At 49.9% G+C, this 27,804-nt stretch overlaps 1 protein-coding gene across 5 annotated transcripts in view; it reads right to left on the reverse strand.

Moving 5' to 3' along the window:
* Positions 1-378: 378 nt before the first annotated feature.
* Positions 379-27,804, reverse strand: part of Tfdp1 (transcription factor Dp-1) — a 49,528-nt gene continuing 22,102 nt past the window's right edge. For 3 of the 5 annotated variants that reach the window (XM_048341048.1, XM_048341045.1, XM_048341050.1), the window contains exons 3-12: positions 25,584-25,650; positions 15,660-15,766; positions 10,903-11,024; positions 9,628-9,793; positions 9,209-9,352; positions 8,665-8,733; positions 5,426-5,577; positions 4,422-4,588; positions 3,470-3,548; positions 379-1,445 (exon numbers count right to left, since the gene is read on the reverse strand). In XM_048341048.1, coding sequence (XP_048197005.1) covers positions 1,298-1,445; positions 3,470-3,548; positions 4,422-4,588; positions 5,426-5,577; positions 8,665-8,733; positions 9,209-9,352; positions 9,628-9,793; positions 10,903-11,024; positions 15,660-15,766; positions 25,584-25,650 — 1,221 coding nt within the window. In that variant the 3' untranslated portion in view covers positions 379-1,297. Of the gene's footprint in view, positions 1,446-3,469; positions 3,549-4,421; positions 4,589-5,425; positions 5,578-8,664; positions 8,734-9,208; positions 9,353-9,627; positions 9,794-10,902; positions 11,025-15,659; positions 15,767-25,583; positions 25,651-27,804 lie in introns of those variants that run through there. The other 2 variants (XM_048341046.1, XM_048341047.1) reach the window with 2 other exon arrangements.

Below are 27,804 nucleotides of genomic sequence, written 5' to 3' on the forward strand. Positions count from 1 at the left end.
GGGACACACCTGGCACAGCTGCCGGCGTGTCCACTCAGATGTGAAATGAGGCCAACTACAACCTCTAGACAATTATCCTGAATTAGAGAAACACAGAGCTTGTTTAAAATGCCCATGCGCGTTTTATTAATAAAAACTAACAGTGCCAAGTTAAACAAGTCAAACAATTAAAGTCTCTTTATATTCCATAAAATATTACAGAAAAGTTTATTTGTGTTTCAATAAAAAGACTATCGTTTAGAACAGGCAGCTGAGAGCAACTGTGCAGTTAACGGGTTTCTTGTGAATAAATTTTGAGACTACTGCCTGTCCTTAAATTCCTTTTTCTTTTTATAAAAAAAGAACTATTAAAAATGATTGACAAATTTTGAGTTAAAAAACTGTTAAAACATTCTCTATGTTTAATTTCAACTTTGTAATAGATTACAGGAAGATGCTCATGAAACAAATACAGCATTTGTTTCAGTACATGTCTTTAAATGATAGACTTATAAGTATGTAAACAACTATATAATAAAAAGTTTCCAAACATTGCCTGTAAGAAATCAGGCAAATTTTACCATAAGCAATAAACCTTCCAGACGGTTTCCATGACTGCGCCAGCACGGCAGTAAACCTTTACAAAACAAAGCAAAAACAAACAAATAAAGTACTTTGCCATTGGTTGCTGAAATAGAGGAACTAAGCCTTCAAACCTGATGGGACCACAACAGTCAATATAATTTAAGGAAAAATAGTCATAATAAAATGTATGGCGCTTACTGTTTAAAATGTAGAGCTTTGCTATCTGCTTGGTTCTTTGGACACTGCATGATTTAAAGAATGAAAAACTCATCCTGGAGCCTTCTGCGGCCTGTAGGCGGTACCACCTAGCACCCACCACGAGGGCACGGTGGGGACACCAGGCGCCAGGCCAGGCAGCTCACTGCTCGTCACCGGTGGGTGCAGGACAATTCCTCAGCAGACCCAGCATGAACTGCTGAGGAGCAAAAATGAACTCTGAATTTAAAAACAAAGTGAAAACACAGAATCCTAGAGTAAGCAGAGGCTCTGCATTAGCACACTGGTGTGAAAGCGCACAGCAGTGCACCCCCCACCCACAAACACGGGCCCACACCCACAAACCACCCTTGCTTATTGGAAGTGTGCATCTCAACTCCATAGCTTACAATGTCTTCTTGGGAGTAAGCCAAAAACAAACAGAAAACCCACAGTAATAAAAAAACAAGTTTTTCGTCTCTAAGCACGTGTTCCTGAAGCTGAATTTGAAGGGGGAGGGGATCTGCGAGCTGGGAGCTCAGTCTTCCTCGTCATTCTCATTGAAGTCGTCCTCGTCGTCGTCATCCTCCCCCACGTAGGACACAGGGGTCTCCACCCTGGAGCCGCTGTACTGGGACCCGTTGGAACTTGTGGCCAGCATCCCGTCGGCACCATTGCTCAAGTCACTGCAAGGACAAGAGGCCAGGAAAGGTTGGGGACGTGGGACCCACTCTGCCGGCACAGGGGCCGTCAACACAAATTCCCCATCAGAGTGTATGGCTTCCAGTACTTGCAACATGTCCCCAGCCCTGCCAGGGTGCTTGCTGGTGTGCTGCTAGTGTCCTGTCTGTCCGTCGTCGTCCCCCCCCCCCTTCTAGTGTGGACAACTAGAAGCACAGCGCTGGGTCAGGCCTTTCCCCCGAGAAAGGAACTGAGGACAGAGCACCACCTACGAGGTGAAGATGTGGCTCTGTAGGGTGGCTGGGACCAGTGATGCAGCACGAGGGGCCAGGACCACTTGACACTGAGTTCCACCCCAGCACCACATACGCACAAACACATAACTGAGTAACACGGATCAGAACCCAGGAGTGGGCAGCACCACCAAACCCTCCACAGGCTGGAGCCTCTGAGACTGTGCACACACACATTCCAATGCCCTTTACTAGTGTTCATCAACATGTATATACTTGTTGGCAAAGTAACCACGTCTGGATATTCAGTCAGAAGTTGTTACACACTTAGGAGCCACCTAAATGTGCTTTCATGCAGTCTTGTACCACATCGCGACTAAAGCCAGCTATCCCTATGCCCAACTGATTGTTTCCCTAGAAGCTCAGCTAGTGTGAAAAGGGCCGCTCAGAGCGGTGCACAGCTGTGAGAAGGGCTGCCCAAGCTGGGAGCGGGTAGCTACCTCATGCCTGTAATCGTAGCCACTTGGGAGTCTGAAATCTGAGGATCACAGCTCAAAGTCACCCTGGGCAGGGAAATCCGTGAGACTCTTATCTCCAATTAACCACTAGAAAACTGGAAGTGGCGCTGTGGCAAGTGGTACAGTACTACCCTTGAGCAGAAGAGCTCAGGGACAGCACCCAGGCCTGAGTTCAAGTCTCCCCCAAGAAACTTCAGCTGGGAATATGGTCTAGTGGTAAAGTGCTTGCCTTGCATACATGAAGCCCTGGGTTCAATTCCTCAGCACCACATACACAGAAAAAGCCAGAAGTGGCGCTGTGGCTCAAGTGACAGAGTGCTAGCCTTGACCAAAAAATAAGCCAAGGACCGTGCTCAGGCCCTGAGTCCAAGCCCCAGGACTGGCAAAAACAAAACAAAACAAAAAAACCCAACACTCTTCAAACTCCAACTTTTCTTAGTATGCAGACTGACATCAACACGCGCACGCACGCACACACATACACACAGAGCTAAAAATCAGGACAAATGAGAAGAATTGCATTTTAGGAGAACTAACCACATTGTGACAGACAGGTCCTCATCACGTCCCCTCATTCACCCTCAGAGAAAGCCCTGTCCTGGATGGGTGCGGTGACTAGGCCCGCAGAGTCTGCACAGCTGCTCCTGGCCTGTCCGTCAGGTTCAGGGGTACAGAGCACCATCACCACGGTGAGCGGATCTAGCTCCTGAGTCCCTGCTGGGCCTACTAATGCACCTCAACCCACAGCTACAGTTAACGTCTTACATACGCTTAAGCTTAGTCTAAGGCAGGACTGTTGAAAATATACTCATGTAATAAAAAAGGCAGTCAATCCACTGCTACACTTTGCTAATATTTACTAAAAAAGCCATCTCAGAGTTACCTTTGGAGCATTTAGATAAATAGTCCAAGGCATCATTCTGCTCTCTGGAATTGCTTTAAGTAAGGTCTTCAATAACCCAAAATAAATAAGTGTAGTGAAAAAAGCAGAAAACAAAATTATGTATAAGCTATGGTGCTAAGTGGGTTTTAAGAAAAGGAAAACAGTTCTGAGAAGACCCCTGTCACCTAGGCTGTCAGGGACAGAGAATTGTGGCCATTTTTTTCCCCTCCCATTTCATTGTGTGCTACAAACTACGTTTAGTTTTTAGGAAGAGCAAGTCTTTTCATGGAGTGGCTCCCAAGGCTGCACCACTGCGAGTCTGGCTCTGAGCATGTGCGCACAGCGAGAGGCTGCCACACCCAAGGCCAGGGAACGCCCACCCACAGCCCCGTCACCTGGCAGAAAGCCGCGTGCCATTGGAGGCGGGGCCTGATGTCGTGATGAACACCCCGCCGATGGATCCCTGAGCCATTTCTGCAGAGAAAGAAAAAGGAAGTAAGTGATGACAAAGCCGTGGGAGACCCCAGGATGCATGAGCATGCACGGCACACGCTCCCGGGAAGGCTGCTGGCTCCACTCAGTGAGGGGCACCGGGAAGCAGGAAATAGTGAACGCCTTGGCGTCTGGGTCTGTGCCATCTGAGACTCCGGCAGGTCTCCCCTGCATTACAAGCTCAGGGAGAGTTGGAGCCCTTGTGTTAAATAGTGGAATCGTGGACCCTCCTTAGAGAATTCTTCTACACCACAAATTTGGGACAATAGAAAAACAATCGCTTTTCACGAAGCCATCCTTCACGTCTATGTCCATGACCTAATGCCTCAGAGGTCACCAGAGTGCAGGCCTCAGAGCCAGAGCCAGAGCCCGGGGGACAGTAGGCACAGGCACCCCCCCCCCCATCCTCTTCTCAAAGAGCAGTGGGGAGTGGCGGGGGGGAGGGGGGCTATAGGGACAGTCAGCACCACCTCTGTCCTCACAGAGCAGCGCGGTGGGCTGGGAGAGCTGTTCTTCCTCTGCTCACTGGTCTGGTAGGTGAAGCTCCTCAATTAAGTGTACATTTGACCTACATGGAAGATGAATTCTGATTTCTTTTGGCAGTACTGGAGTCTCTGAATTCAGGGCCTCACACTTGCTTAAGCTGGCACTTGACCACTGAGCCCTGGCTCCAACCTATTTGTTCTGGAAGGTTCTTGTGTACTTTCTGCCCCAGCTGGTTTCAAACCATACTGCTCCCACTCCACAAGGGCCAATCAGAGGCTTCAACAGCAGGCCGAGTAGCAGCAGGCCCGCATGCATGCCAGACTAGACACTGGACCAGTGCTGGGGACGGGGACTCAGCCACACACTGACCTGTCACGTATGGTTCCAGAGCTTTTGGTACCAAGCTTCTTGCCATTTTGAGGTCTTCGGCCGAGCAGCTTCCTGACTCCAGCCCGCATGCCATGCCCATGCGCTTGAGCACTTCAATGTCATCGTGAATTTCAAACGTGTTGTCAAAGTTGAACAGGTACTCAAATCTGTGGAGACAGGCACTGTCAGGTAACAAGGCCTTCCAAGGTGGGAGGACACATGGGTTAGGCTGTTATCCTCACACCCAGCACTGTACACACAAGGCATGAATGCAGAACCAAGGCAACTTGGGTCTGGCTCCAAGAAAGAGGTGTGCTGGGACACGGTGGTGGTGTCTGCGTGGCACTCAGGAGGAAGTCCTCACGATGCACCTGGCTGTCTTACCCTAAAAAGGAGTGACTCATGCCTGGGATGGCGGCTACTTGGGAGGCAGAAACCAGGAGATCCACAGTTCAAGACCAGCCCAAGCAAATAGTGACATCCTTAGCCAGCCACTGGTGGCTCATATCCATAATCCTAGCTACTTCCGGAGGGTAAAATCCGGAGGTTCAGTTTCAAAGCCAACCCAGGCAGAGAAGTTGCCTGTTAGGAGCCTACTTCCAAAATAACCAGCAAAAAGCGGGGATAGGGGTGTGGCTCAAGTGGAACACCAGCAAAGCAAGCAAGCTAAGCAAGTAAAGGGCCCGAGTTCAACTCTCAGTTACCGTCCTCCCCCATACCTAGTAACCGCTCCCCCTGCTCTCCGCCCCTCCCACCCATGAACAAGCCAGGAGCAGTGACATTCACCTGTCATCCCAATTATGCAGGAGACCCTCAGTAGGAAGATCACAACATGGGGCCAGCTCTGGAAAAGCCTTGAGAAATCACTGGACTATGAAGGGCTGGGGACATGGTTCAAGTGGTAGAGGGCCTAGTTCACACCCCAGTACCTACCTACCACACGCACACACACACACACACACACACACAGAGCTGTGCCAAACATGAGTCCCATCTAGACATACTTGTCATTGGAAATGCTGCAGTCAATGACCGTCTTCCTGCTGGTGTTGACAATGATGAAGGGCAGGTGGATGACCGAGTTGGGTGGGGGTGGCCGGTGGGCCTGCTGCTCCGCCTGGCGGTTTCTCTGCACCAAGTTCTTGAAGGCAATTTGCTGAAAAAGAGGAAGACCCACCCTGGTGGCCGACACTGACAGAATGACCTTTCCGCTTCCTCCTGGTGGGCAGCAGGCCCACCAGGGCCTGGGTCTTGGTGTGTGCTGCCAGGGGAGGAGCACACGTGGGGAGCCAGGGCTTCAGAGGATCAACATGGGACACAGAATGCAGAGCACGTAGCCATGACGAACATGAGACCCTGTTGCCTCTGTGCCTGAGGCTGCCCACCTGGCCACACTGCCAGTGCTTGTGCCTGACGTGGCCATGTACACACAACTTCCTGAGGTACAGTGCCAGCCAATCTACCCTCATGGCCTCTCCACACGATCAGGTGCGTTCACTGGCACTGGGCTTGGTGGCAGACCTCCAGCAAGCAGCCACCTGTGCTACAGGACAAGTATGCACATACACTCATTGTACAAGCAACCACAGAATGGAACTAAGGCTGGACCCTGCTTTCCCTCTTGGGTCTGGTCCCCAAGATCTACTTAGTGCCCTGGGCTGACTTCATAGAAAGGGTGAGCTTCCCGGTTGAGCTAGGTTCCAAACCCTGACCTTGGGTGGGTGGGATCAAGTTCCAGGTAGCCTTGTGAGGAGCTGAGGACTGTGACAGGACTTCCAGCTATGTCTCCCAGGTGTCAGTAGTGCTACAGGGCTCTGGTGGTAGTCACTCACCCCATCACTACCCATCCTCAAGGCTTCAGCACACCTTGGTCACAGGACCAGCTATACCTGCTGCAAGCTGCACAACCTTCATAGCCACCGCCATGCTGATGGCCGTGGCCCCTAGATCTCAATGGGAGAAGCCCCAATTCTAGGCCCCTGCAAGGAGACTATTGCCTTGATTGCTGCACTGTCCCTTATGATCTTATCAGGTAACAACTCCACACTCCCTGATCAGGGCTGTCAGGTCACACCTCCACTGTCCACCAGGGCTCTCAGATCACACCTCCACTCTCCTGACCAGGGCTGTCAGATCACACCTCCACACTCCCTGACCAGGCCTGTCAGGTCACACCTCCGCTGTCCTGACCAGGGCTGTCAGGTCACACCTCCGCTGTCCTGACCAGGGCTGTCAGGTCACACCTCCGCCGTCCTAACCAGGGTTGTCAGGTCACAACTCCACTGTCCACCAGGGCTCTCAGATCACACCTCCACACTCCCTGACCAGGCCTGTCAGGTCACACCTCCTCCACACTCCCTGACCAGGGTTGTCAGGTCACACCTCCACTGTCCTGACCAGGGCTGTCAGGTCACACCTCCACACTCCCTGACCAGGCCTGTCAGGTCACACCTCCACACTCCCTGACCAGGCCTGTCAGGTCACACCTCCACACTCCCTGACCAGGCCTGTCAGGTCACACCTCCACTGTCCTGACCAGGGCTGTCAGATCACACCTCCACACTCCCTGACCAGGGCTGTCAGGTCACACCTCCACTGTCCTGACCAGGGCTGTCAGGTCACACCTCCACTGTCCTGACCAGGGCTGTCAGATCACACCTCCACTGTCCTGACCAGGGCTGTCAGGTCACACCTCCACACTCCCTGACCAGGGCTGTCAGGTCACACCTCCACACTCCCTGACCAGGGCTGTCAGATCACACCTCCACTGTCCTGACCAGGGCTGTCAGGTCACACCTCCACACTCCCTGACCAGGCCTGTCAGGTCACACCTCCACACTCCCTGACCAGGGTTGTCAGGTCACACCTCCACTGTCCTGACCAGGGCTGTCAGGTCACACCTCCACTGTCCTGACCAGGGCTGTCAGATCACACCTCCACACTCCCTGACCAGGGTTGTCAGTTCACACCTCCTCCACACTCCCTGACCAGGGCTGTCAGGTCACACCTCCATACTCCCTGACCAGGGCTGTCAGGTCACACCTCCTCCACACTCCCTGACCAGGGCTGTCAGGTCACACCTCCACACTCCCTGACCAGGCCTGTCAGGTCACACCTCCACACTCCCTGACCAGGCCTGTCAGGTCACACCTCCACTGTCCTGACCAGGGCTGTCAGGTCACACCTCCGCTGTCCTGACCAGGGCTGTTAGGTCACACCTCCACTGTCCTGACCAGGGTTGTCAGGGCACACCTCCGCTGTCCTGACCAGGGCTGTCAGGTCACACCTCCACTGTCCTAGCCAGGGCTGTCAGGTCACACCTCCCTACTTCCTAACCAGGGCTGTCAGGTCACACCTCCACTGTCCTGACCAGGGCTGTCAGATCACACCTCCACACTCCCTGACCAGGGTTGTCAGTTCACACCTCCACACTCCCTGACCAGGGCTGTCAGGTCACACCTCCTCCACACTCCCTGACCAGGGCTGTCAGGTCACACCTCCTCCACACTCCCTGACCAGGGCTGTCAGGTCACACCTCCTCCACACTCCCTGACCAGGGCTGTCAGGTCACACCTCCACACTCCCTGACCAGGCCTGTCAGGTCACACCTCCACACTCCCTGACCAGGGCTGTCAGGTCACACCTCCGCTGTCCTGACCAGGGCTGTCAGGTCACACCTCCACTGTCCTGACCAGGGTTGTCAGGGCACACCTCCGCTGTCCTGACCAGGGCTGTCAGATCACACCTCTACTGTCCTGACCAGGGCTGTCAGATCACACCTCCACTGTCCTAGCCAGGGCTGTCAGGTCACACCTCCACTGTCCTGACCAGGGCTGTCAGGTCACACCTCCGCTGTCCTGACCACGGCTGTCAGATCACACCTCCACTGTCCTAGCCAGGGCTGTCAGGTCACACCTCCACACTCCCTGACCAGGCCTGTCAGGTCACACCTCCACTGTCCTAGCCAGGGCTGTCAGGTCACATCTTCTAAACTCCCTGCATGTTCCTAGGTGCACAGTGCAGACAGAGCCTGGTCCTTGGGTCTTTCCTTGCTACTTCTACATAACTGCCTCCTGGTGTGTCAACCTTCTCAGACTGAGGGACGTACACGTTGCACTTGCTCAAGCTCAGTCACTGACCCTGAAGTCAGGCCCTGGAGGCTGGCAACACCCAGAGAAGAAGCCCATTGAGCTTGAGTGAGTGAAAAATTCATCTACAGTCTTAGGAGGAGGTGGCCATCTACCTGTAGGATAAGCTCCTGAAGCTGGGACTGCTTCTGTTTGATCCGCTCCAGCCTCCGCTGCCGCTCTACCTGTAGAGAGACCCCATAAGAAGGTTGCCACCATGCTGGGAGGAGCCCCATCTGCATGGCGCCACAGCTACTGGTTCCTACCACCATACCACCACACCTCCACAACTCTTGGCTAGGCCACCTGGACAAGTGTGGACACAGCAGAAGCTACAGAGGAAGGCCAGTGTCCCTGTAGTTTCACACCCTACTCCTGACCCCCACCATTTCTTTTTGTGGATACAGCTGTATTACAGACAAAAATAACATACAGCCCTACAAACAAAGGCCAGGAACTCATCTCTGCTAAAGCTTAGACATGCAGTCAGAGGTAAAACTTCCTGGTGGCAGGGCCTGAGCAGCTCAGAGGCCAACAGTGAGGACAAACACTGCAGGGCAAGGGTACTCATGGCCTCTCAGTAACCGAGGACATTTGTCTGAGGCAGGGGGTTCTGGAGGAAATCTAAAGAACACTATGGAAAAGGGAGGCTGTGGGCACCTCTAAGTTCTGGCACTCCTGAGCAGAGTTGGTAGGCAGGCCGATCCACTTGATCTCCTTTTTCTCCTTGGAGATGATATTCATAGCCATCAGCACATTTAAGGCATCATAGACACGCCGCCGGATGTTCTTCTGGTCATAAGCCTGGAAAACACAGAGCAGCACCCTTCCCAGTATGCTTGGGTTTACAGACCAGCATCAGGTGCCAGCCCTGGGAGACATGGCCATGTTGACTCAGGGAACAATCCTCCTGACCTGTCCTCTGCAGATGGCCAGGCCCACTAGTATAGAAACATACCTGCATCTGTCTGCAATCTACATAAAACAACACGTGGTGCTCTAGCAAGGGGTCCCGAGGCCCCGAGTGAGCCCTGGCGAGGGGTCCCCAGGCCCCAGCCCCACCCTTACCCAGCACTTACTGACTCATTTGGTAGGATGTGGTTATCGGCAGCACTGAACTCTGCAACCAGCTCATCGGCCACCTCGTTGTAGGAGGTGGTCCCTTTTCTCTGCACCTTCTCACACACCTTCATAGAGAAATGCCGCAAGCCCTTGCCATTCTTTTCACCTTTCCTGTTACGCTTCCTAAAAACACACAGAAAAGGAGAGACACCATCAGCATTTTTGAAACCAGCTTAGAATTCAGATATGAGAAAGACTACAACTGCATGAAGGAGGCTGTGTGTGCCGGACGCCATGCCCCCCAGGCACTGAGGACATGGGCAGGTCGTCCACGTGTCTTAGGTCAGAAAGAAAACACTTATGAGGCCAAGTCACACAGCTGTGCCTTCAGATGTCAGGAAAGGTGGGCACACATCCGAAGGGCAGGAACCAGTGGGTGCTTGACCCATACAACACGCTAAACACCATTGTTCTAAAGATGCTGACTGGTATCGGAATAGGCATGTTGGTGGAAATCTAGAGATTTGCAAGGCCAACTTCACAGGCTACCACAACTGGAGGACACGTCGTGTTGGCACGAGCAAACTACAATATGTGCTATAGACTGGAAGGAGATACCAAACCTGACTGTAGTTAAGTCACCGCCACCCAGGGAACAAGGTCACCAAGCTCCTTCTGGATAAATTTTGGGTGAAGATAGATGACTTTTGCCTCAGCGAAGCGGAACAGATGTGGTTTTACGGGAATATACAGGGGTGGCCTCTGTGGGCCTGGGCCTGCCCTTGCACAGGTGAGCAAGCATTCTACTACTTGAGCTACATCACTAGCCCCCTTTTTTTCTGGTTTGAATTTTTCGTGACAAAAGAAAATCTCAATAACTTTGGGCTGGCCTTGAACTCATGATCCTCCTGCCTCTACCTTCTGAGTAGCTGGGCTTGCAGGTATGCATCATCACACCTAAGAGCACATGTGGTTATAAGGGACGACACACAGCTGGTCTTCAAGGAAACCATGCTCATGTGGATACACTGTGGTAGGGCAGACATTTACCCCAGCTCAACAGAGTAGCTGCAACAAGATGGGGATCACCATTATTATTTTTTTCTTTTTTTTTGAGCCAGAGCTCCTACGTGGAAAGAGCAGCTGTCGCACCTCGGTGTCCCACAGATGATAATGGGTTTGGAGCTTTAAACTCAGCATGCATGGGTACCCCACCACAGAAAACATGACACATGGTCCCTCGGGGAAGGGGACGTTCTAGACATTGCCACCCTAGGGCAGGGGGTGCTCACCCAGCAGACCAAGGTGAGGAGTCAGACGGCTGGTTCTGGGACACAAAGTGAGTGCTGGGGGTGTGTGGGCTTCCTACCACAATAGTGTTTGATGCTGCTGGTCTCTGAGGCGTACCAATCACCTACAGTCAGAAGAGAATTCAGAATAATCAGATATCTGCATGTCATGATGCTGCCACCGGTGTCATCCACTCACATCTGTAGCTGCTGCTGTGCCTCACCAAAGACACAGACAAAGCAGATGCCCACATAACCACTTGGGGCATGGTGCTGCTTCAGCTCTAGCTTGGGCATCTTCTTCACTTGACAAAAGGCCCAGGCAGGCCAGGACAGACATGGCCAGCGCTTGTGCGGAGAGCACAGTGGTGTCCACACGGCAGAGGCACCTCCATGGCCGCCAAGGTTACATCACATGTCTGGACTGACTTCATTTAATGAGACAGATAAGGATAAACTGTATCCTTCCATGGCACTAAAGAGAGACCAAAAAACAAACGAAAAATAGCTTTCAAAACAAATGCATAACCTGCACAGAAAGCTAGCTAGTGCTGCCTGTGTGTGCCGTTGGCTTGTTTTAAACAAATGCCCAGGTACTCTGCCCAAAGACCCTTCTCTGGGGTGACCCTGACAGCAAAGCACAATGGTGGGATTAGCCTGGGAGCCTCGGTTGGCATTCCCAGGGAAGAACTCTCAGGAGTCCATGTGAGCAGCTCCCACCGCCCGGCTGGGGTCTGCAGCACTGCTCTCACTAGGGAAGGGAGCACACAGTTTACCTTTTGACAACAGGTCTGTCATTTTAGTTTCCTCAGTTAGGAGTGAAGTGATGGTCTCTGGACACAGACACTGGCACAAATAGCTAACTAAAGCCTCAACCATTCAAAGTTCTTGTCGTATGGCTCTAGGTCAGAAACACTTTCTTCGTAAATGTTAAGCCATTTGAAACCAAATGCCACGAAGGACACCAAGTTTCCAGTGAAGGGACTGAGTGGGATGGCTGTGTGCTAAGGAACTATGGGGCTGTCATCCCAAAGACACCTGTGTGGCCCCGATGTCGGTAGTGCATCCCTCTTCAAGGTTACAGCCTCATCCGCACCATACTCGTCAGTGTGACATGTACCAAACTAGCGGAGCTTGAGAAAAGTAAAATAGAAGAAAGGACAAATCTCCTACACAAAGCCATGCTTCATAAAGCTTCTTCTGCTCAGAAGACACGTAGGTACAACCAGGGAGCATTCATCACCATGAGGGTGCCCTGCTCACAAGGCTCTCCACAGCTGGAAAGGCAGCTGCTGTGCAGGCTATGGCTCAGCTCAGCAAGCTCACTCACCTAATTAAGGGGATGCCATCTCCCCCTTGCACCAGAGCAGAGCTAAGAGACAGGAACCTATGCTTGCCACCCTCCTTGCACACCCCACACGAACAGAGGACACTCACAGGGGTATGGAAACAAGACTAACCGGCCTCACAAGCCCCATGGACAACTAGGACTGCAAGGCCTACCTGGGTTCCTCGCAGCTCCTCTCCATGACAATTCACCCAGTAAGCAGCGAGAACAAAGCACCAGGGAGGTGCTCACTAAGGAGACCCACCTTTTCCTGATTACTAGGATCAATGTAGCCCAGGACTGCTTGGGACTCAGCTGCTTCTGGCAGGCCTGTGGGGCCTGCGCAGTGGTGCACTCCCCGGCTGTGGCTGCTTCCATGGGGCAGGCTTTGTGGATTGCCACGGGAAGTTCAGGAGGCTCCACTCCTGACCCTGTAATCTATTCTTCATCACATGGGCACACAGGCGTAAGATCCCTATCCATATCCCAGGAGCTGCCCGGACACCCAGTGCTCTGACCCTCTTGAAAAGCAGCAGGAGACACAGGGCCATGGGGTGGAGCCTCTGTCCCACTGTCACCTCTGGTGATTGCAACGGTGTGAAGTCGGTGAACAATGTGGCTTCAGACCAGGTCTTCTCCACCCCAAGATTCCCACAGCCCACACACTGAGTGGCTGCTGAAGGCCACAGGGTGAAGATGGAAGACAACACAGAAGACACCATGCACTGAGTGGCTGCTGAAGGCCACAGATGAAGATGGAAGGCATCCAGGAGGAGGGTGTCCCCAGAGGGCCTGGAGTGACCCACCTCACCCAGGTCTCCTTTCCCAAGTCTGACCCTGAAGCCATGCTTTACAACTTAATTTCAAAGAGTCTAAAAAAGTGAAACAAGAATAATCTCTGGGGCTACAGTGGGTGGCTCAACATACATGAAAAAATATACACCAAGGCAAAACTATACTGTCTTACAGGTTCAAGTAGATTGTAAAACTAGGAAGTTACCACAGAACTTTCCTCTGGTGCACCAGGAGCCAAGGCCTTGTGCTCTATGCACTTTGCTGCACTAGCAGGCAACACAATGGCCTTAAGCAACTCTGTTGAGCACACCTAGCAGCTGGCAGTTGACTGCCGGAGACCCAGCAGCCACCGAATGAGTCACATTTCACACATAAAGGGCTACGCCTCATTCTCCACATCAGAATCAGAAGGCCATTTTTCTAAAACCTTTGGTTCATAAACAAGATTTAAGAATCATTTGCAACATGCAAGCTGACACACATCAACATTTTACAAGCATGAAACAGAAATCGCTAAGTCCTCCCAACACAGCTCAAATCAAATCACTAATTTGGTTTTCAGATCAACAGTTTAAAAATGCAGCACTAGGAATGTTTATATTATCTTTCCTTCAGCCCACTTACAGGACAATAAAAATGGAACTGGTGCGCCAGGTGCCTGAAGGCCATTCCTATAACCTCAGCTACTCAGAAGGCTAATAAGATCTAAGAAGAATTGCTATTCAAAGGCATCCTGGGCAGGAAGATCCAAAGACTCTTTATCTCCAATTAAATAGCTAAAAACTGGAACTGCAAGCGTGGCTCAAGTGGTAGAGTCAGTTGTGAGCAGAAAAAGCTCCAGTACTAGCATGAGAAAAAGAGGAAAGGAAAAAACAAACAAACAAGCAGAATTGTTGCTGCCATTGAAGTTTTTTCCCAAGGCTAACTACTGCTATAAAATACAGTAATAGGAAGTGGCTCTGTGGCTCAAGTGGTAGAGTGCTGGCTTTGAGCAAAAAGAAGCCAGGGGACAGTGCTCAGGCCTTGAGTTCAAGCCCTGGGACTGGCAAAATAATAATAATAATAATAATAATAATAATAATAATAATAATGATACAGCAATAAAATCAAACTACAGAAATTATAAAGCAGGACAGAAACTAGAATGTCCAACTTTTAGCAAAATGGCGTTAGTTAGCAGCAAGTACAACAGAGCACGAAAGTATGACTTATGCTGCTTTCAATGACCCACAACCCTGTGAAGCAAGCTTCGGTCACATCTTACTAGCAGGGCCAGGCAGAGAGCCCTTTTCTCACCTGAAGGAAATCCTGCTCTGTCCATAGGGCTGGTGTTTATCTGAGCACAGTTCTCCCTACAGCCACTCCTATTTAAACCTCAAACACTTGGATCTGCTGACATCAGTGCATGTCGATCAAAGGAAACACAGGATGCCAATCTTAAGGCTGAGATGAACAAACAATTGCCTATCTGTGTGTGGTACTTTTCTCTGAAGAAAATATGGTTGTGCTGAAGGTGCCTGACAGCAGCAATGACCACCAGTCCTGACCAGGTCTCTCCTTGGGGTGGAGGTCCCCATGGAGACCTGTGGGAGCCAAGAGAGGCCTGTAGAGACCTGGGGGACAGCACCACGCCTGTCTTTCCTCACTCACTCAGGGTATGTGGCCTTCCTAAGGGGTGGAAGACTAGAGGAGGTTCAGGGAGGGTGCAGCAGAGGAAGCAGTGTGGTCTGGAACTAGAGGCACAAGTGTAACCATGGTAGGGGACTCAGGAGAAAGCCCCAGAATGCAGGCCATAGCCGAGGCAGGACCCGAGCGTCAGGATCCAGGCAAGCCACAGCCGAAGGTGGTCCCAGAAGGAAGGACAGGGACGGGGACTGGCCCAAGAATGGCTGTGCTCTAGATGCCAAGCACATTGCCCCAAGGCCCAGGCCCTGCTCTGTGAAGGGAGACACAGGGCTCTGTGGGACTCCTCGTCAGTGACACAGAGAGGGAAGGAAATGGCAGTCCCCTATCCTCCCCAGTAATAGACCAGTCTCCCCCCACATCTGACGCCATCTTCGTCCTTCTCTGCCACCTGCACCCTACCTTCTTCCCTCCCACCTGCGCCCTTCCCTCTTCCCTCCCACCTGCATCCTACCCTCTTCCCTCCCACTCGTGCCCATCCTTCCCACCTGCATCCTACCCTCTTCCCTCCCATCTGTGCCCTCCCCTCTTTCCTCCTACCTATGTCCTTCCCTCTCCCCTCCCACCTGTGCCCTTTCTTCCCAGCCTCCCAGCTCTCGAGGCAATGGATATGGAGGAAGGCCAGGGTGGCTGCATGGCCCGAGCCCTCCAGTGTCCATCCGAGCACAAAAGAACCCACTGGGCTCAGATGTGTGACTGCAGGAGCTACTCAGGGCCACTAGGAGGAAGCTGGCTTACCCCTACCCACGCCTGCTCACGTCACTCTCCAGCTCACCGGTGAAGGGAACGGCGCCCCACACGTCGGGGTCACCTATTGCTGCGCTGTGTGCCCCTGGAGGGAGCATTCATAGTCCCCCGTGCACCCCAGGCAGTGTCTAGCCTTCAGGGAACACGAGGGCACGCGGAGGAGCACCCACCCATTCCACGGTGCCCCATCCACTCGCTTACCACTTACCACTTGCTGTGTGATGTTGACATTAGACTGCCCGAAGGTTTTTGGCAAGAGCTGCTTTCCAAGTGTGTTCACTGTGGATGGGTGCACAGCCACCAGCGATACCACACCTGCAACACAAGGGCACAGGTCAAGGCCCCAGTACTTTTCTACAGAGACTCAAAGTACATTTTAGGAAGACAGTGCTTCAGCGAGAAAGCACAATTCCTGCAGCTTTGACAGGCAACAGCAGATGTCCCTCTGATCTCCTCTCGCCACCTGCCCCCAGGTTTGCCCTTTAAGAACTCTCCTGTCACAAGGCAAAATAAGATGTCACACTGGGCACCAGTGGCTCACACCTATCATCTTAGCTACTCAGAAGGCTGAGATCTGAGAATGGAAGTTTAAAGCCAGCCGTGGCAGACAAAACTGAGACTCTTTATCTCTAACTAACTAACAAAGAAACAGAATTGAAAGTATGACTCAAGTGGTAGAGTGGTACATATGCATGCAAAAAATCCCAGTGGTGGCACAAAGCCTTGCCTTAAACCCCCAGTACCAACACACACACACACACACACACACACACACACACACACACACACAACTGAAAGGCTGTGTGTGTAGAGAAGGGGGGGAGTGCATTTTCACCTTTGTTTTAGTCTGGCAACATAAAGAGAACACTTAACGTGTTTCCTAGGATCAGGAGTGCCACACAATCTTTATGAAGGGTCCTGAATTTACTAGAAGTAACATTGTTTAAACCCTAAAAGAAAGCCTTTCCAAAGGGACTCTGTATCAAAATGTTTTCAAATACTATGAATGCTCAGAATTGCTAAAGCCTATTAATAAAAGAAGGGTCCTAAATTATTATATTCATAGATTTATAATTGCTAATCACAGTCCATTAATAGCTATGTTTTCTGTAGAAGAAAAAATTTCTGGTTGGTCATGGGGCTTGAACTCTGAGCCTGGGCACTGTCCCTGAGCTCTTCAGCTCAAGGCTGGGGCTCTACCACTTGAGCCACAGCGCCACTTCCAGTTTTCTGGTGGTTAACTGGAGATTAGAGTCTCATGGACTTTCTCCTTCAGCCTCTGGAGTAGCTAGGATTATAGGCATGAGACACCGGCACCAGCTTTTGTGGAAATTTTTTTGGTTGTTATTTTTGTGGTACTTGTGTTTGAATTCAAGACTTGTTGGACAGGCACTCTTACCATGAAGACCCAAAGAATAATCCAGTACATAAATAGGCAAATAAGCTGACTATCTTTCAAATGACAAATTCAAATCAAACGACAATGAGATTCTATCTTACCCAGCTGGAATCATGATCATCAAGAAAACAAAAAATGGAAAATACTGACAAGGAAGCAGGGAAAAAGGAACATTACCAGACAGGTATATATATGGACCTGCTATGTAGGCAGACTAATTCAAGAGACTTTTACCTCCAATTGGCCCACAAAAAGTCAGAACTAAAAGCTTGGTTCAAGTGGTAGAGCACCAGCTGTGAGCAAAAAAGCCAAGTAGAGTGCTCAACTCTGAGTTCAACTTCCAGTACTACCACTAGGTAAGATGGACAAACAGAACCACTATGATTCTGCTGTGCTATTCCACTCACTCTTGACTATATATTGGAAAGAACCAAAGTCAGCACACAATAAATACCTGCAATCTGTTTATCATGTCACTATTCACAATAGCCAAATTATAAAACTAGCTCTAGATGCCCATCAAGTAGACAAATGGATTTAAAAAATGTGTATATCAATACAGCAGAGTATTATTCAATCATAAGGCATGAAATCACACTACTTACAGAAAAATGGATAAAGCTAGAGATCAGTGTTAAATAAGACAGAACGAGAAGACAAATATACCATGTTTTTGCTCATATGTGGAATGGGGGAAAAGAGAACATGAAAACGGAAGGCACACTATTAGGAGAGGAAGAGGACACCAAAGGAAGGGCTAGAGGGAATAACAGTGGTTAGTAAGGGGATAACACTATCAAAGTACATGTGTATATAAAATGTCACAATGAAACCTATTACTGGTACAATTAATATATATGCTAGGTTTTATTTGGTAGCCGATGAAGAGAATATCATGTGGTATTCAGGCAGGAGAGAGAACTTTACTTCCTGAACTGCCTGCCCTGCTGTGCATGGTGGAGATGCATGTGGCCAGAGGGATGGGCCGCTGTCTGAGTGGGTTTAAGTAGGGCAGGGGTGACCATGGTGGTCCAGGATGTGACCTCAAAAGAGGAGAAAATGACTGCCTCCAGGTGTGCCAGTTACCTAGGTAATACAGGTACTGGGCAGAGACTTAGACAGGATGGGGAGTGGGGAGGTACCTACATGGCCCTCCTGGGCGAACCTTACATTTCAGCCTTTAAATAATTATGAAAAAGGATGCAGATTCTCTCTGGCTACTTCCTGCTGGAAAGGGGTTGTGGCATTAGGGGTAAAAGGCAGAGATGTGCCCCCTCTAGATGAAGGCAGCAAGCGGCAGCTGTCCCTTGGTGGTAGACTTGAGTCTTGAATGAAGTCTATAGGAAGTCTCATGAGGCAGGGGCTGGGCAATAATACAATTTTATAGGCTTGATAACCAGCACCACTGAAACAAAGATGGGACTTTCAATCATGCCATTCTCGGAGATTGACAGTTTTTGCCACTGCAATGATAAATGGTCAAAAGTTGTAGACATTCAGGCTTTCTTTGGTCTCTGCCCATCTTTTGCCTCTCTCCCCTCCTGCAGTTCATCCCTTCACTCATGGTCTCCCAGCTATCTCTGTTCGTTCTCCCTCTCGTCTCCCTCTTTCTCTCTCCCTACCCCCTCTTGTCTGCTTGTTTACTTTATAAAACTACACGTGTGTATGTCTGTAAACTTATCTGGCACTCTAATCAAGTTATTTGGCTTGGCAAATATAAATTTCTTGAGGGCTCAGGCTTTTGTTCTGATTTCAATCCTCCCCACGATTGAAGGTTTCTTTTTTCATTCTCTCTGCGTAACTTAATTTGGTCTTAATGTATGTAATTTAATTTTGTCTCAATGTAAGTTAGCATGTGTACCATGGCCTAAAATGGAACATTAAATTCCAATACTATTTTGCAACTAGATGGATTATGTAAAAGAAAAAAAAATGGTCTGAATGGAAATACTGGCTTGCAATTTAAAAAATCAGTGAGGAGATAAGGAAACGTAAAGGAAGAGAAAAATGGTTTTCTTTGGATAAAAAGGGATTTGGAAAGTAAGAACTGTATTAAACGTTTGTTCCAAAACGGAAAAGGTAACAAAGACAAACTCCAGAAGGCTCTAGTAGGTAGCAGATGGTATGTTTTGAATTCTTATAAGATAGAGCTTATTAAAATTGGTATGAAATTGTTAGCTGTGATTTAAACACTAGTGTAAAACCAGCAAGTTATTCTTCATGTCCATACCGGCAAAAGCCAGTGTATTTAGAGAAAGCAATCAGAAAATACCAGGAGACTTCAAATGTTTTTAACCAGACTGTGTAGAAATTTGCAGGCAACCCAGCCGGGAGATGTGACAATCAAAGCAGCCTAGCCCAGATTCCTCCTTCCTGGACCATCCTGACTACCTCCACCGTGGACTCTTGCCTGACTCCATCATGTGCAACTGATTCCTGGTGAAAGACCGCTTTGGATTTAAGACTCTTGTGTGACATACTTTCTGTAATGCATGTATTTTGTAAATCTTACCCAGCCTAGCCATGTTGTTATGCTAGTAAAACAGCTGTAGGCCAGGAGAACCTTTTGTGAACTTTCGTTAACTTAGGCATTGCTAGGTCACCAGAAATCAGGTTTCCCAAGCAGTCAGGAAAGTACTTTTACAAACCGAAGTGCCAATACATTCATCATATCTGAGATTTGTCATTGAAGAACTCTGGCAAGTATGTGTTGGTCCATTCTTTTTATTGGTTATAGGGCTTGAACTCTGAGCCTAGGCACTGTCCCTGAGCTCTTCAGCAAGGCTAGAACTCTACCACTTGAGCCACAGCAAAACTTCTAGTTTTCTGGTGGTTGTTGGTTAATTGGAGATAGGAGTCTTATGAACTTTCCTGCCTGAGCTGGCTTTGAACCCCAAACCTCAGCTCTCAGCCTCCTAAGTAGCTAGGATTACAGGCACGAGCCACTGATGACTGGCTGTTGGTCAATTCTTAACAAGTACAGGTAAGCTCCGCTTATTTCTATTGGTCTCTTGTTACTTGAATTGGAAATAAAAAAGGGGTTTTGTGGCAAAGATTGCAATTCAAAGCCAACCTGGGTAGAAAAATCCCTCTGAGATTCCATCTCCCAACTAACCAGCAAAGATCCAGGCTGGAAGCTCAAGAGACTCTTATCTCTAATTAACCAGCCAAACACTGGAAGTGACATTGTGACTCAAAGTGGTAGAGCACTAGCCATGAGCAGAAGTGCTCAGGGACAGTGCCTTGAGTTCAAACCCCGTGGGGGCCAACGGGGAATAGCTATGCCAGCAAGAAGCACTTAGACGCCCCCCCCCCCCCACCCAGGACCTAGCCAGTCCACGGAACGAGGGACCCTGGAGAGGAGTTAAGAGATAATGTCACATCCTAAAGAGAAATAGTTGCTTGCCCATCTAATGTCCATACCTGTCTACCTTACATTCTTGCTTTTGCTACTTGCTTATTTGTATTTACAGTGAGTCTTAGACTCTGGACTGTTAGCCTTGGCAAAGACATTTTCCACCAACTCCAGGACAGCCTGGAATGCAGGAGATAAGAATTAGTTGAACTAGCCAAGTCATTTTTAATTTTATGTCCCGAACCCTTCCATTTGCCATTAAGTGTACACTCTAATGTATTTATTATTGCCCAGACCCTGCCTCATGAGACTTCTTCCAGACTTCATTCAAGGACTCGAGTCTACCACCAAGGAGCAGCTGCTGCTTGCTGCCTTCTCCCAGAGGGGCCACATTTCCGCCTTTTACCCCCAGTGTCAATGCCCTTTGCCAGCAGGAAGTAGCCAAAGAGTCTATGTGCTTTTTCATAATTACTAAAAGGCTGGAATGTAAGGTCTGCCTGGGAAGACCCCTATGCAGACACCTCCCCCTCCTGTTGTCTAAGTCTGTGCCCTGTACCTGCATTACCTAGGTAGTAACTGGCACACCTGGAGGCAGTCACTTCCCCCTTCTCTGAGGTCACATCTTCCCTTCACTTGGTCACCCCTTCTCCCCACCCCTTCCCTAGCTCCATGCCCCTTGGGCCACAAGCATCTCCACCACGCACGGTGGGGCAGCAGTTTGGAATAAAGTTCTCTATCCTGCCTGAACACCACCTGTTCTCTTCATCGACTACCTAAATAAACCTAACAACATGCTGATAAAAGTCATGTATTTATTGTGTCTATTTTAAGGCACCTAACATCTTATAGGACACTGCAGACACTAAAAGGTTATTTAAAGCAGGTCCACATAATTGTCACCTCAGTTACTCTGATTCTGTGTCTATGCCAGGACCAGCTGAACCCACTAACTCACAGAAACCTGTGTGCTGGGGGGCTGGAAATATGGCCTAGTATACATGAAGCCCTGGGTTCGATTCCCCAGCACCACATATGTAGAAAAGGCCAGAAGTGGCGCTGTGGCTCCAGTGGCAGAGTGCTAGCCTTAAGCAAAAAGAAGCCAGGGACGGTGCTCAGGCCCTGAGTCCAAGCCCCAGGACTGGCAAAAAAAAAAAAAAAACCACACACAAAAGAAGAAACTGGTGTGCTGCCATGATGCCTCTCTAGGTCCACACTGCTGCACCTGTGCCTTTCTCCTCTCCCTCTACCCAGCTTTGAAGAAGCAGTTCTGTGGTTTATGTTCAACTTGAATTCCGCACAGAAGTGTGGTCACATGGTACTTTTTCTTTATCTGGATTATTCTGCTTAGCACACATCCTCTAGGCTCATCTACAATGAAGCAAATGGCAAACTTCGCCATGCTTTCAGCCACTGATAGACACTGGGTTGTTTCCGGTCCTTATGGACAAGATCTGGATGGGTGTGCAGGGGCCTATGACCTCGGCCCCTGTGGCAGTTGTTTTTCTTGTCCACTGGGACCTCCTGTGTTTCCTCATCAGAAGTGTGCTAGGGGGGCTGGGGATATGGCCTAGTGGCAAGAGTGCCTGCTTCATATACACGAAGCCCTGGGTTCGATTCCCCAGCACCCACATATACAGAAAATGGCCAGAAGTGGCGCTGTGGCTCAAGTGGCAGAGTGCTAGCCTTGAGCAAAAAGAAGCCAGGGACAGTGCTCAGGCCCTGAGTCCAAGCCCCAGGACTGGCCAAAAAAAAAAAAAAAAAGAAGTGTGCTAGGGCCCCCTTGCTCCACGATCTCACAGACATCTCCCCAAGGCTGCCGATGTGTGGTGGTGGCATTATTACATAGCTTCTGACGTGTGCTCCCTGGTTAGTGAGAGAACCTTCTTGTGTACTTGTTGCCATTTGTATGCCTCCTTCAACCCACCATGATAGCCCTAGACAGACAGCTTCTGTCCTAGGGTTCACTATGTACAGCACGCACTGATCCCTGTACTGCAGGGTACAACAGAGCTGCACTAACCACTGCTGAGACCTCATGAAGGACACTTCCTAGCTCCTCCAGTGTCTCACTTAAGATATAAAGGGCAGAGCTCTTACTACTTGGCTAAAGCACTTTAACCTGTGCCTCTCCTTCCCAAAATATTCTGGCCTCACTGCCGAAGGAAGGCCAAACAACGCACTCTGACATGTGTAGGGTCCTGTTCACCAGGAGAAACTACTACGTATCTGAGGTTGCATGGGCCACACAGAGCTCTTCTATCAGCATTAAACTTTCTTCCTTCTTTGAGTCCTATTCTAAAGCCAAAAAGCTTGATGCTGAAGCAGAAGGAAAATGCAGACACCTGGGCAGAGTGGGGTGGGATGGGGAAGACACCTTGCTTTAACAGCAAGGAGAGGATGACCTAGAATGCGATAGGCACCAGCCACATCTGGGGCATTTGGAGGGAGCCAACTAAACACAGGAGCAAACAGCTGAGAAGAATAGAACCAGGCAATTCTTACCTGGCCAGCCTAAGACAAACAGGAAGTCAAGCTGCTGTTCTATGACAGCCTAGAACAAGCAGGAAGCCAGGCCACTCTGACTACAACAGCCCAGGACTAGCAGAAAACTTGAGTTTGCCCCACTGTAACTGCCTAGAACAAGGAGAACACCAGGCCACTCTGACAGCCTAGAACAAGCAGGAAGCCAGACTGCTATGGTTACTACAGCCCACAACTAAGAGGAAACTGAGTTTTCTTCCATTATTATAGCCTAGAACAGCAGGAAGCCAGGTAGCTCCAAGAGCAACAGCTTAGAACTAGATCCCTGCTCTGCACCACTATCAGGGAGGCAGCGTGGCCATCATGCAGGTTTCTCCAGAGCCCAACTCGTTCTGCTATTTCCCTGGTGATGAAGAATATATCTGGCCTGAGAGCCTCAAAGTGAACTGGCCACAGGTGCAGGGAGAGGGGATAATGTGCAACAAAGTTCTTGTCACACTCCACCCCACCTGTTATCCGTTCTCTGAGTCCACCTGCTGGCCAGCTCCGATTTATTTTTTCAAGATCTGACTCTAGAGATGCTTTTGACAAGAAATACTTACTGTGCATGTTCCCAGCTGCTGGGCAGGGCAAAGGTCAAAACCAGCTCACTGTATACCCAGGCTTCACCAAGCATTGCTTAGGGTACCATGAGCAACATGCAGAGACCATTCCAAGGCTGGGGTATTGGGCAAAGGGAGATGTTAATTTTAACATCCCAAAACAGTATCAGTGCATCAACTCCACAACAGTGCGTTGCAATAATGAATTGCTTGTGAGATAGCATGGACAGGTACAGTCATCACCGTTGGGCCTCAGAGGCCAACTGACCTCAAGAACAGAACTCATTTGTCCTGAGAGTCACTCAGAAGCAGAACTGGACCACATGGCCAACAACAGAAGTCAAGGACCAGAAACACAGAGGATGCAGGGAAGGGCAAGAAGATGCAGATGACCAGAACAACAGTCACAGAGCACTGTGACCACACAACAAATTGACACCACCCCAAGTCCGCATCCTGCAGATCAAGTGTACTCATGGTCAGGCTCTTTCAAACCAGGCATGGAGGAGGAGGACGAGGAGTATGAGCACAAGGCTGGCCCGGGATCTGGGCGTGGCAACAGGCAGGAGAGCATCGCTTCTGAGGAAAGGAGTCATTCACCTACCACTTGTGCTGCATCCCTTGCATGGGAAATATGCTTGAAGTTTGTCAGAACATTACTGTTGGGTGAATAATACTGCACGTCCCAAACAGCTATGAATGCTGCCATGGTTGGCAGATACAAAAAGCTCCCTTAGCTGACCCTGTGCTGGCAAAAAACAGGGAGGGGCCTGCTGGCGTGGGCAGCATGGGGGTGTAGCACACCACACATAGCCACATGGTAACTGGCAGGGCCCAAGTCTGAAGTTCAAGTCCTCTCCCAGCTCTGCCCTACTCTAGTCTCTGGGGGAGCAGGGAGGACAGGGCCATGGCCCCCGTGGCATCTGGACCTGGTTTTGGGGTGAAGGCACTGGGCTTCCAGATGCACACAGCACAAACCACAAATGGTACAGCATAGCAGCCGTGACCAAGGGACAAAGAGGACCAGGTCACCATCTTCAAGGGCCTCACTATTAGTGGGAAACAGCTGATGCTGTTGGTGCAGGTCTTGGTGCAGGTCCTGGGGCTTGAACTCAGGGACTAAGCACTGTCCCTGAGCTAATTTGTTCAAAGCTAGTGCTTTATCACTTGAACCACAGTTCCACTTTGGGCTTTTTTTTGGTAGTTAACTGGAGATAAGAGTCTCACGGGCTTTCCTTCCCAGGCTGGCTGTTTTAAACTATGATCCTCAGATCTCAGCCTCCTCAGATCACAGACCTGAGCTACTGGTGCCAGATGATTTTTTTTTTAATATAACAACAATAAAAATAACCAAGAATTAGGGTCTCTTCAGCAGAACCTGGCTCCTAAGCCTCTGTTCTAGCTGAGTGCCTATACAGATCTGGACTAGGCAAGCAGACACATCTAGGTATAACACAACCTCTGTAAGTCTGTCCCATGTGGCACGGAAGTAAGCTACAGCAAGCACCTTACAGGCAGCGGGAACCACAGGATGCAGGGAGATGCAATGTGGACAGAAGGCCAGGCCCCATACAGGTAACATCTCTGTCCAGGTGTTCGTTCATCTGAAGAAGTCCTGGTGTGCGTAACACAGCTGTAATGGCTGCCCTGTGGGGACTGAGACTGAAGGGCACTGGAGGACACTGGAGGAAGGCCTCAACCTCTTACCCACTTTGCCTCCCTGATATCCCACCGGGTGCCAACAGCTCATGCCTGTTATCTTAGCTATTCTGGAGGCTGAGATCTGAGGATCATGGTTCAAAGCCACTTTCCTGGGCAGGAACTAGTCTGTGAGACTCTTATTCCACTAAACTACCAAAAAAGCCAGGAGTAGTGCTGTCGCTCAAGTGGTAGGATGCTAGCCTTGAGGCAGAAGACACTTAGGGGCAGCACCCAGGCCCAAGGACCAACATAGGGACAAAGGTGGAAGCCTGGGAAGATGCCAGCTCACATGGGGTTCATACCAAGTACAAGTCCCTCATTAGGGGCCCAACCACAGGGCCCTGTAGAGCCATAGGGTAAGGCAACCCTTTTTTTGGATGAAAGTACAGTGGCCGAATTTCTTTCCTTGACTCTGTTTTTAGACCTTTGCCTCTCCAAACAGAACATGCACCTTAGAAAGCAGAATCAGCTAAGCAACTGGAGGCAGTGCAGGGGCTGAGAGCCCTATGATGGCCTCTAAGTGAGCAAGTCATCAATACACCCAATTTCATACATTCATCAACAGACTTACATTTCCAAAACAGGCTCCCTTACCTTTCCCAGGACTAAGGTTCTGGTCTATAAAGACCTTTAGTTCTCCGTTGGCTTCAATTAGACTGGCCTGCAGGGAGTAACAACAATAACAGTAAATACAGTATCTAGAGAGCCACAGAGCTAGTTGTTAACAAACCATCTGTGTGATATTTAAATAACCGCCTAATAGGATAGGTCACTCGAGGGCCAGTGGCCTGATGGACCAGAAGGGTCAGGCTCGGAGCAACGATGCCATGCGGCTCCCAGTGACCTGCAGAATCCCAGGTCACTGAAAACAGGGAAATGCCCATGCGCAGCACATGACAACACAGATAATGCTAACACATTAGGAAGGAGTCTCGCCCAGCTGTCGTCCCTGGCCACCCTCCAGAAGACCCACGCAAACCTTTTACTCTCTCCTTTGGCCAACAAAAGGCCAAGTTCAAGCAGGGGCCATGGGCTGCCCTGTCCTTGAAAAAGATCCCTAAGCCCAAAGTCAAGCCTAGGCAGGAACTGGCCTGAGGCAGGGACAGGAGGCAGTGATGGGGCTTACTATGCTACTAGGTGCAAAGAAATAAGCGAGGAGTGGCCAAATGTTCTTCCACAGAGAAAATACTGGTGACAGATGGGAGGTCAGGGAGGACATTTGGCTACATACCAGTAAAGACTCAGACTCTGGCTGGACCACTGGGCCACTCCCTAGACTTCCTACAGAACATAAGAGCAGGTGCTGCCCCCAAGAATGATGACAGGATCACATGCAGCCTGGGCTAAAAGTGCATGTGGAAGGCACCGACATTACCAAGAGGTTAAAGCACCCTGAGCCAGAAAATGGCAGGTCAAGAAAATGGCAGGCCAGGTCGAGCCAGCTGAATAAAGTCACAGAGTTAATTCAGGGTGCAAAGCCAAGAATTTAGACAGGTGGGAAAAGCCAGACGGGTATACTAGGAAGTTAAGAAGGGATAGGGTGGACACAAAGCCAGTTAGATAAGGTCAACAGGATATAGCCAAGAATGAAGATGCAAGGTGAATAAAACAGTGATTAGAATCAGACAGGCAAAGCCAGGGGTGAAGGAAACACCAGTAAAGCCCAGAGGAAGACCGGGAGTCAAGAATGATGGCATAGGGCTGGGGATATAGCCTAGTGGCAAGAGTGCCTGCCTCGGATACACGAGGCCCTAGGTTCGATTCCCCAGCACCACATATACAGAAAACGGCCAGAAGCAGCGCTGTGGCTCAAGTGGCAGAGTGCTAGCCTTGAGCAGGAAGAAGCCAGGGACAGTGCAACAGTGCTCAGGCCCTGAGTCCAAGGCCGACGACTGGCCAAAAAAAAAAAAAAAAAAAGAATGATGGCATACATTTGCAAGCCCAGCTACACAGGAGATATAGGCTTAAGGACTGTAGTCTGAGATCAACCCAGGCAAAACTAGGAGATCTTAACCAAAAAATAGTTAAAGCAATAAAGGGCTAGGTATGTTGCTCAAGTAGCAAGCACAAGGCCCTGAGGTCAAACTTGAGTACTGAAAAAGAAAAGGTTAAGGCTATGAGGCCCAAGTCCTGGGGTGCTGGAGTCCAAGCTGATAGGCAAGGCTAAACTGGTGACATTAGAATTGAGGAAGGATTTAAGACACCAAGCCGGACTGGACAGCTAAGAGCCAATAGGTCCAGTTGTGTGAAGTTCTGTGTGAGACAACTAGTGAGAAAGGCTGGGAGTTCAAAGCCAGGCAGGCACGGTGGCACTGGAGGTATGCCCATGGTGGAGCCATCACCTGAGCATGCTCAAGGGTTCTACCTCCAACACCACAAGAATAAAAATACACTTTAAAAAAATATGGCAGGCTAAGGACACTAAGTCCAGCTTGGTAAGGCCAAGAAGTTAACAACAGCAGGTAGGAAGGCCAGTAGGGAGGCCACGGGGAAAGAGCAACAAGTTAAAGCCCATTGGTAAGGCCACGAAGTTAGGGGTAGCAGGCAGGCCAGAGGCTACGGCCAGGTAAGGCCAGGGTGCTAAGACCAAGACATCAGTAATGGCAGGTATAAGGTCTCCTCTGTACATCCAAGGGGAAAGGGCAAAGAAGCGAAGTCAATGGGTTATAGCCCATTGTAGAAGACCAGGGGCAGGGGGAGTTAAAAGCCAGTTAAGTAAAACCAGGGAATATACACAGGAGGTTAGGCCACACAGGTGGCTAGGCCAGGTGTTGAGACCAGCAGAAGACCCACAAAGTTTTGTTGGGGTTTAAGT

Source organism: Perognathus longimembris, chromosome 3 (genome assembly GCF_023159225.1).
Source record: "Perognathus longimembris pacificus isolate PPM17 chromosome 3, ASM2315922v1, whole genome shotgun sequence".
Classification (NCBI taxonomy): domain Eukaryota; kingdom Metazoa; phylum Chordata; class Mammalia; order Rodentia; family Heteromyidae; genus Perognathus; species Perognathus longimembris.